The sequence below is a fragment of the Caretta caretta genome, chromosome 7, assembly GCF_965140235.1.
Source record: "Caretta caretta isolate rCarCar2 chromosome 7, rCarCar1.hap1, whole genome shotgun sequence".
Classification (NCBI taxonomy): domain Eukaryota; kingdom Metazoa; phylum Chordata; order Testudines; family Cheloniidae; genus Caretta; species Caretta caretta.
In genome coordinates, this window is record NC_134212.1 from 6,179,196 (window position 1) to 6,189,624 (window position 10,429).

The following is a 10,429-nucleotide window of genomic DNA, read 5'->3' on the forward strand; positions in this document are numbered from 1 at the left end:
CCTTCTGGGAGCGCTTAGGCCCTGAGCCTGTGAAGCATCTAAACATATGCTTAACTTTTAGCATGGGAGTGGTTCCAGTGAAATCACACACATGTTCAGCACTTTTCTGAATCAAGGGCCTGATGCGGGAAGTGCTGAGGACTGCGGCCCTCACGGAAGTCAATGGGAGCTGCAGGCGCTCGGTGCCTCTCTGGCTCCACCGTAAGTGCAAAGCACCAATCTGTAGACTTACAATCATAGATGTTGTGACATGTCCTCCTCTCTTCGGGTTTTAAATCAGCATGGCACAAAGCACTCGCCTGGTCATCATTGGTCAAGCATTGCACTGACCGGTGCATCACTCCAATGCCACAGGTCGCCGAGCACTATAAAATAAAGCACGGTAAGTATTGTGCCATGACTGGAGCTTATGGTGCTAGGCCAGTAAAACACAGACGGCTGGTCAAGATCAGATTGCCAAGGCCCCAAACCAGCACAGCATGCGAGCACACATTGAACTTTAGACACACAAGGAGTCCCACAGTTTTCAGTAGGACTACTCACCAGCCTTCAAGTGCTTTGCTGGATTGGGGCAGAAATGGTTCAAGTGAACCATATGCTCAAGCAAAGAGTCCAGTGGCTGCTTGTTCCACTTGCCCAATCCAGTGGATTGACATTGTTTCACACCAGCAGGGATGCGCGACAGAGAAACATTCATTAAGGAGTCAGAATCCAAGCAAGTCTTTGCTTACGAATGTGAAGCTCAGCTCCGGGTCACAGAAAGGCCCCTTTGAACAAACATGGGTTCATTTATGATTTCATATCCAAACCGTGCAAGAGAGCAGGTGAAATGGTGGCTATACCTGGGCTCTCTTTGAAACCCAAACTCAAAAGGAATTTTAGGGGTAAGGACTGAAACCAAAGGAAGTGTTTACACCCGATCCTGCAAACGGAAACCATTCCATTTTGCGCAGCTCTAGGCCTGAATTTTCAAAAGCTAAGAGTGATTCTGGATGCTCTCCATGTTTGGGTGCCCAACCGGAGACACCTTAAAAGGACCAGCGCTCCCATTAAGTTCTAAAAATCAGGCCTATTTATGGTGTCTCAGGATGGGCAGCCAGAATCACTAGTTCCTGTTGAAAATTTATTCCCAACTAGTGCACAGTAAGATGGCGAAGACATTCTTCACATGTTAAAGACAATCATAAATTATCCATTTATGCCTGTCCCTGGGTCACAGTGATCACTCTGCATCAGTCCCTGAACCATAACATTTCTATGGGAGCAGAACAGGGCCCAGGATTTGAACAAAGCTGAGAATTATTTCCACACTAAATTATTTTGAAAATCAAAGGCTGGCAAAGCCAGGATGGTTTACAATGTCTGGTAAGGACAACAGGGCAAACCAACAGCCAAATTTTTACTTTCTGAAGTGTGTGCAACTCCCAAAAGAAGTGCTATTAAGTCAGACAAATTTCACACTGTTTTGCTTGACTCAATCCTCATAACCTCATAAAGATTTGATACATATCCTTAAATGCCCGAGATGTGTTAATGAATCAAAGCCACTGGGGAAACAGCGTTTCAAAGAATAGCAAAAGTCTTCAAAAAAGTGAATTGTCATCTTTTAACTAAAATCTGAGCTGGTGGTTTAGGATCCAGAATAGGTTTGGCACTATAATAATGTTACACTGAAAGGCTAGTTTCTTTTCACTCCTCTGTCACAGCACTTGAAGTAAGGGGGGAAAGGAAAGTGTAATTCTTTACGTGTTGATGCTCAAAATTTGGCCAAATTTTGGCATATCAATTATTCACATAATAAGCCTTGAACATCCACGTGAGTGAATTTCATTCCAAAACACAGGGCCAACCATCGCTTTTGCTAGATCCCAGGCAAAAGATCAGTTCCTCTTTTTTGGCCACCTGTGCAAAGGCTGCTGGGATGTACAAGCTACCTGGGAAGGCATGAGTAAGACAAGCCGAGCACGGAGGGGAGCTGGGAGGAAGAGATCTGTGTCATGCAGTCTTGCTAAGACAAAAGGGGAGAGTGGAAAGGAAGGGACATAGGGATCAGAGAAGCAACGACGGTTCTGTGACTGGAGTTATCAGTCACCTGGCTTCAGCAGCAGTGCTGTGATCATTGAAGCTGTCAGCTGTTTGACTGCTGGGTGTGGGACCCTTGGGAACAATCTCAAAGGCTAAGGCTACCATTGCCTGAATGTGTGTTACCCAATGCATCAATTTTGGGCCAATGGTTTGACCCACCAGCTCAACTTCAACCTTTCTCGCCCCTTGGTAATACTGCCTCTCTCCAGGCACCACAACTCAACATTAAACTTACACTTCCCCAGTTGCCAACTCGCCATGTTGCCAAAACTGGACATTCCCCGAGGTAGCATGTGCGGACATTTGGTGGCTGGGTGCCAGGACAGTTGTCTATATTCTGGTAACCGTACTCGTAATGGTCCTTCTCGGTGTAAATTTCACTGCACGAGACCAACCTTTGCTTATAGCCCTTGCCGCAGGTCACAGAGCACTGGGGAAAATGAAGGAGTTTGGTTAACATTGCGCATGGGCGCTCGCAGTGTCTCTTTGACAAACAGGGAAAAAGAAAGGCTAGCTTGTATTCTTACACCAGTTATGGAGGAGGGATTCTATATGCTTGTGCTCAGAATGATCAATAAATGACCGGTTCGCTTTAAAGTACAGTACTTAAGTGGCTGCTGATTATTGTAGTGGCCATTCGCAACCTACAAAACCAAGTGCTAAAATTAGACGTGGGTCACACTCTGCCCCCCCCCCCGCCCCTTACTCCCCCTGAATGGTAGCTCAGTTCACAAGTAGTCTCATTGGGACAGATCCTCAGCTGCTATCAATCTGCAGGCACGAGTCCACTGATGTTGGTGGGACTCCTTGTGCGATGCGGTATTTCTCTTCACGAGTAAGGGCAGCAGCATGTGGTCCTCTGCGATCAGTAAAACACTGCTGTGAATCTGTGTTCTTCTACAGGATTTTCAGAAAAGGCTGGGGAGGGGGGGGAAGGTAAACGCGTGCCCTGCACCACTGGAACGAAGATATGCTAGGAGGCTACAGGAGGAGGGACGATGTTTTGTCTGCAGTTAAAAAAAATAAGTAGCTTCCCCTTTATAGCCTATGAATTTAACAGCACCTGGGGTGAACACATTGTTGATCTGAGAGAGAGCATAGGCCTCGATTCTGCAAACTTGCACACACGCAACTTTATGCATGTGAGTAGCCCCACAGTAATGGCTAAATGTAAGCATGTGCATAAGTGTTTGCAGGATTGGACCCACAGTAGGTTACTGAAGCAGATATTTTGGTAGATTCTCTCATATTTGAAGGAACATTTTTCCAGAAAAACCATATGATGCCTGAGGAATGCTGGGTCATAGGCTGGTCCTTCCAAAAATCTCTCTCTCTCTCTGTATTTCTCTCCCCTGTATTTTCTTGGGCTCCTCCCCACCCCACCTTTTAGTCTCTCTTTCTTTCTTTGCCTCTCTCTCTCATCTATGCTCTGTCAGCAGCAGCCTTGTCAGGTTCGTCTGTTGCTCTTCAAGTGGAAAGTACTCCTTCACTTGACGCAGAAAGAAACAATCTGCGATTAGTCCGTTTCCTTCTGCGGTGAGCTCTGGCTCCAAAGGGAAGTAGACAATTTTCCTTGGCATGTAGCCTCCTGCACGTTTTAGGTGGCAAATCCTGCTTGCTTTCCTCACATGAGTAGCCCTTTGAGTGCCAGTGAGACTGCTGGGGTCAGGAAAGTGAGCAGGATTGGGCCCTCAAATGCTACGATATGCAAGATTAAGAGAAGGATCTAGTAATTAAGATGATCTTCAAAGGCCAGATTCTAGGCTGATGAAATCAGTGTAGCTCCACTGAATTCAATGGAGTTATAGAGATTCCCACCAGCTAAGGATCCATTTCTAGTGGAATTGTGCAAACAGGAGGCCGTGGTTGGACTGCGTTCACTTATGTTATATGTACTAAGGGAATAAAAACATATTTAATATACACTTTACGGTAAGTGGAATCCACGTGGGAATAAAAACGCTTCAAGTTATCAACCAGGACTGTACTGGAGACTGATCTTTACTTTTTAATATCCTCTCTTTTGTTCCTCTCTCCCACAGAGAAACTACATAGAAACAAATAAACTAATAATTAAAGTATCCAGCACCATGCTGCAGGCACTAATTACTGCTCCAGCACATCAACCCGTTTCTTTTCTTGTGGGGAGGGGGCAAGGGGATGGTGCTCCTGTGTGGAAAGACTTGAGCTTTTTGGTCACATCCTCAGCTTAGTGCAAATCAGCATCGCTCCAGCCAAGTCAAAGGAACTCCATTGATTTGCTCCCGCTGAGGGTTTGGCTCTTGTTGTTCAGAGGGTACATTCAGACCCTGATCAGACTAACGATGTTGAGGCTCACAGCCCAATCAGCAGAACGACAGTCGCCGCGGAGCGCTGCGGTAGAGTCCCTGCGGTGCTCACCTCGGACCATTCCCCCGTAATCCAGATGTACTCGCAAGGCGGTAAACTGCAGCTCTCCCTATCAGGGGGGCGCTTGCTGACATCACAATTCACGCTGTCCTCCTCCTGGTTATTCTGATTCACGCACACAACTTTCCGGTACCGGGACCCTTCCCCACACGTTTTCATGCACTGCCGATAAATGAGAGAGGTCAGCACAGGTGTCCCAGAACTTCATTTTAATTCACATAGTGATGCAAAAACATTTCCCCAGTACAAATGATAAACTAATGGTACTTACGAATGCTGTTGCTTTCTATTATTAGTTACTTGTATTAGAGGTAGGGACTAGCAGCCACAGCTGAGGTCAAGGCCCCACTGTGCTAGGCACTGCCCAAAGTCATAAAGAGAAAGAGCCCATGTCTTGACAAGCAAACAGCTACATAGTTGGGTTGCCAATTTTGGTTGGACATATTCCTGGAGATTTCACCACATGACATCTTTTTAATTAAATATTCATCTTTAATTCCTAGAGACTCCAGGCCAATCCTGGAGGGTTGGCAATCCTACTACATAGGCAAGACAAAGGGTAGAAGGGGAAACAGAGGCACAAAGAGGTTGAATGACTTTCAAAAGGTCACACAGCTAGTCAGTGAAAGAGCGGGGTATATAATATAGGTTTTTGGATTCCCAGACCAGTGCCCTACCCACTCACTGGACCCTACCTGCCTTTATTGTCTTTCTAACTGCCTATTTTATAACAAATAAATGTAAAATATGTTTTTGCTTCCTTATTGGCCATCCTTATTTTGAGACTAGGAATTGTTCAGGGGCTGCTCGCAGCAAGAGTTGGCAAGAGTCAATAGGGCGGCACTGATTAGTTTTTAAATGCTGGTGGATCCAATTTGTCCTGGGCTACCGTGCGCAACCCCGAAGAAAGAATTAACTCCAGTGTGGGTTTATGTATTTAGATTTAGCCAACAATATACTGAGGCAGGTAAGGTAAGGTAAGAGGAGGCAGACAGAATGTGCACGGAAAAATTAGGGGGAAGATGAACCTGGGACTCTTGCTGATGGATTGGCTGGAGAATGCACATTTGAGGAGAGTTAGACATGTGACAAGAATGGGAGAAGAATGACCGGCAAAGGAAAGGGACTGCAATGGAAGATAGAGGATACAATGGAAAGACTCTGCCAAGAGAAGACGGAAGAGAAAAGGACTTGAACTCCAGGGCCTATAACCATAGGGATAGATTGACTTCTATATTTGGGGAGACAATTCTAGCCAGGCCAACGGGGCAGTGTGTGGGGGGACAAATTCTGCGCCTTCCTGAGACTTGCAGTTTGGGGGAGCAATGCTCCCCCATGGCCCTCCCCAAACTATGTGTATGCCTGTAACCTGTGCCATGAACCAGAAGGAGTGGCAAAGAATCCTGGGCACCTCCGACACCATGTAAACGGGAAAAGACGTTGAGAACTGAAGTGAAGTGGGATTTATGTATTTAGATTTATTAAAAGCATCTATCACCAATATTAAAAAATAAAAAATAATTTCTCCCCTACACAAAAGACAGGAGCCCAGAGAAGGACTCTGGAAGAAAGGTTCCCCAATGATCGCTCATTTCAAACAATAAGCTAGTTACGTACGGTACACATCTGGCACCCTTTGCAACAATATTTCAGCGCTTCACAATCTTGAATATATTTATCCTCCCCACATCCTTCTGAGACAGGGCAGTGCTACCACCCCCATTTTACAGAAGGGGAACTGAGGCACAGATAGACTATGCAACTTGCTCAAAGTCTGTGGCAAAGCAAGGACTTGACCCCAGGTTCCCACTAGACAAGAGCCCTAACCTCTGGACCAGCCTTCCTCTTCTACCCTACAACCAGCCAACTCAACCCTTCCTGCAAGGCCCAAGATGTCCCTTGCAACACACCCCAAAGCTGAACAGACTTGGGCTTTGTTGGGCAAAAAGTAGGGGGAAGTGAGACATTCAGAGGGAAGGGAGCCTGTCAGTAGGCCCCTTTCTTTTAAACCTGAGGTCTGTCAGCTGAAGCAGCTCTCTCTCCCACAGCCTGGGCCCTAACCACAGAGAGTTTCATGGGTCAAAACCAACATTTTAGACTCCACTTAGAATCTGACTGGAAGCCGGTGCAGACCTTGGAGCATCAGCACAGAGTGTTCACTGTCTGCATCCGATGAAGTGAGCTGTAGCTCACGAAAGCTTATGCTCAAATAAATTGGTTAGTCTCTAAGGTGCCACAAGTCCTCCTTTTCTTTTCACTGTCTGATGGAGCAAGTAGTCTTCTGCGCTAATTTAGGTTTCCAAAAGACATGGAGGGGTTGCCCGCCTGGGGAGTGCACAGCAGCCATCTCGCCTCGAGGGGACACAGGTCTGGATCACTGTAGCAAGGCCCGCATTTCAAAGGGAAGGTCGCCCCTGATTTCCCAAGCACTGGTGAAGAAAAAGCAGCCCTACTGAGACTGCTTGGATTGTGGGAGGGTGACAGAGAGCAGAACGGGAGCTCTTCATCAGCCAAAACACGTTAGGCAAACAGGTCCTATGTACATGCTTTACCCACCTTTGGCTAGACTCTGAAAATACCTTGACCAACGGATGGAGAGGTTCACCACTGCTCCTGAAAAGGCCTTTCCAGACATGTTAAGGCCCAATCATTCAGCCCTCTCTGTGGCACTACTCCCGTGAGTAAGGACTGGAAGATCAAGCACCTAACTCAGCTTAAAGGTTAAAGTAAGGGGAAAGCACAGCTCCCCGGCCCATGCTGAAAGCAGGAGAGCTCCCCTGCTCAACTTGACTTGAGTAAAGCAGGCTCCCCTCTCTCCTTGACTGCTGCCTTGAGAGGTCCCCCTACTGCTTCAGTCTGGTTTAACCACCGTTGCTACAATGCACATTACTAAGAGCAGGATACTTCAGCCAAGCCCAACAAATGCTTTTTAAACCTTCTGCAGCCACAGGAGGCAAACGGGACTTGTCTCCTTGTCCTCTATTAGTGGAGAAACACTGCGCTAACAAGGCCGTGCTAAACTAGGGCATGGCTCCTTCCTGCACTCACACAAATAGGTTCTCTTCTCAAAGCGCATTCTACGAAAGCACGGAAGGGTCAGAGTCATCGACAACAGAAAAGTCAAAATAAAAAATTACCAGGCGCTGCAAAGCTTTCAGCTACCTGGAGTCATTACCAGACCATTTCTTGAAAATTATCATTGGATATAATGTGCAGGAATTGTCTTCCTCGAAGCAAAGGACATAATATCCAATCAGACTGCCCGCATGCGCGCACACACAAATCTACATGTGAAGTTACCTCGGGTTTCATCAGTTAGCTTCATCATTTGTACATCATTTTCAAGTTCTCTGAACCAGTCACGGCTTTCCTAAGACGAGTGAGATCTACCGAGTACACCTAGGGTAGTGGTTCTCAAACTAGGGCCGCTGCTTGGTCAAGGAAAGGCCCTGGCAGGCCGGGCCGGTTTGTTTACCTGCCGCATCCGCAGGTTCGGCCGATCGCGGCTCCCACTGGCCGCGGTTCGCCACTCCAGGCCAATGGGGGCTGCGGGAAGTGGCGCGGGCCGGGGGATATGCTGGCCGCCCTTCCCGCAGCCCCCATTGGCCTGGAGCCGCGAACCGCGGCCAGTGGGAGCCACGATCGGCCGAACCTGCGGATGCGGCAGGTAAACAAACCAGCCCAGCCTGCCAGGGGCTTTCCCTGCACAAGTGGCAACCCTAGTTTGAGAACCACTGCCCTAGGTGAAAGGCAGTACTACTAGAGCCTTGTGTTTTTAATTAGCTGTCAGAACCCAGACTGCAAATGAATTCTTGAGAAGGCTGAAATAAAAAGTCAACAAGTAGAAGTGCTGTGGTTTGGAGCAGCATAGCCCTTTGGGTGCAGAGGGCTTGCAGGAAATGCAAGTTAAGGCTCAACATCAATAGTTAGTAAATAGCAATCATGCAAACCAGCAAACACCCCCGCTCAGCAGCATTTATTTTGGAGGAGTAATTTAGCAGCTCTTAGGCAAGAGTCAATATTAAAAACTCTGCAGCCTGGCAAAAAGACCCCACTGGCTACATGTGCTTTTTCAACCTTATTTACTCTCTTTAGGTCCCAAGAGTGGAAATTTCCCCTAGGTCTGAACTGAAATGTAGCACTCCTAAGGGGGACAGAATAATTTGCTTGACTGTGATTTCCCAGGAGAGCGAACCAGATGTGCTAAATATTTGCCCTTCTCAGGTATCGCCTCATGGTATAAGTAGAGTACTCCTTTAAATTACATTTAAAAGTGGGTTACGGGATTCTCTAAGCACAGTCAACAGAAAGCATTAATTGTCACCTTTCCAATGCAGCATATACCTTAACCGAAGTGCTCCATTCTAATTAGGGAGTTTCTGCAGAAATCTGGATGCCACGGGAGAAGGAATAAGTTCTACGATTTTTAAACTAGACTGATGCCAGCTCCAGTTAATGAAGAGAAACTTCATATAAGCCAAGCAATAATTCCACAAGCAACAGGTGGTGGAAGCTCCCTTGATAGGCTGAAACATATACTAGAAAAAATTCAGACCGTCACGTTGTCCAAGAGGCAGAAGAATCCTCGAACACGACTTCCAGTTTGCCCTTAGATGCAATGGTGAAAAGACAAAGTGACGGACAGATACAGTGACAGTATATTGCCATAGTGTGTTATTAATTTTTAACTAGGGAGGAAAGAGGGTCTTGCAGTTAAGATACATGGACTGAGATCCAGTAAATGAGATTCCAGTTCCTGGCTCTGCCACAGATTCCATGAGTGACCCTGGGCAAATCACTTCATCTCTTGGTGCCTCAGTTGCTCATCTGTAAAATGAGGAACCTTGCCATGTACCCTAAAGGGCAAAAGACCTGGGCAAAGAGGAAGGGGAAGCAAGTCTAAGGCATCTCTCGCCTTTCTTCTGTCTTGTCTATTTAGGCTCTGATTTAGCAAGATACTTAAGCAGGTGCTTAACTTTAAGCTCATGAATAGAGCTAGCCAAAAATTTTAACTTTTTCCACCTCTCCTCCCCCCAAAAAATGCAGCTTTAGGTCAACTGAAGCATTTTGTGAATTCAAGTCAAGCAAGCAAACAAAACAAAAAAGTAAAAAACAAAATCAGAATATTTTGTATTGACATTTTTCGATGGGCATTCTGCCTAAGTCAGGACTGAAAGATTTCCCCTGAAGTAACAAATGCCAGAAATACACAATTTTGTATTTTTTTTTTGTAACTTCCATTCTTTTGCAGCATTCTCGCATAAGGGCAGAGCACCCCTCCCCCACAGAGTAGAAACTCGGTGCTGGCCATGCATGTGCCTAGGAGCCCTGTGGCCCGCCCGGGTGATTTAACAGGGCCTGAGGCTCCCGGCCACCGCTACTGCAGCAGCAGCCCCCCAGGCCCCTTTAAATCGTCCGGGCCCCTGGGCAATTTTCCCCTTTGCCCCCCCACATCGGCAGGCCTGTCTCCCCTACATCAGAGGCCACCAACACCATAGAGCACCTGCCCACTCAACCCAGCAACCTCAGCATCCTCAGTGCTGCAAGAAGCTAGAAGAGTTAATTAATGACTATAACAAGAGATGGTTTCCAGGATGTTCCCTATGGCTTTTCATTGGCAAGACTAGAGTGGTGTTTTTAAAAAAAGGAAGACTAAACAATGCTTGACAAACCCCCTTTAAAAAATGAAATCAAAAAGTGAACGGTGCTGTAACGTTATTTTAGGTCATGCCATAAGTGTTAATTTGGGTTCACTGCATTCCTTGTTCACAGCATATTAAAGCAATCTGTGCCACAACCCTATGAATAACGTGCCTGCTGTATTTATAGCTGGCAAGGAGGTGATTTCACTTTAACCATACATCTGACAAAATGAAAACTACTTCAAGAGAAGCAGTGACAAATTCAAAATGGGCAACATCCGCAGTGGGTTTCA

At 46.6% G+C, this 10,429-nt stretch overlaps 1 protein-coding gene across 4 annotated transcripts in view; it reads right to left on the reverse strand.

The window, feature by feature from the left end:
* The window catches only part of ADAMTS9 (ADAM metallopeptidase with thrombospondin type 1 motif 9), a 137,108-nt gene that overhangs the window by 16,903 nt on the left and 109,776 nt on the right, over nt 1–10,429 (reverse strand). For all 4 annotated transcript variants that reach the window (XM_075130221.1, XM_048858027.2, XM_075130222.1 and 1 more), the window contains 3 exons: nt 4,486–4,656; nt 2,321–2,515; nt 233–365 (listed from right to left, as the gene is read on the reverse strand). In XM_075130221.1, the coding sequence (XP_074986322.1) occupies nt 233–365; nt 2,321–2,515; nt 4,486–4,656 (499 nt within the window). The remainder of the gene's footprint in view (nt 1–232; nt 366–2,320; nt 2,516–4,485; nt 4,657–10,429) is intronic.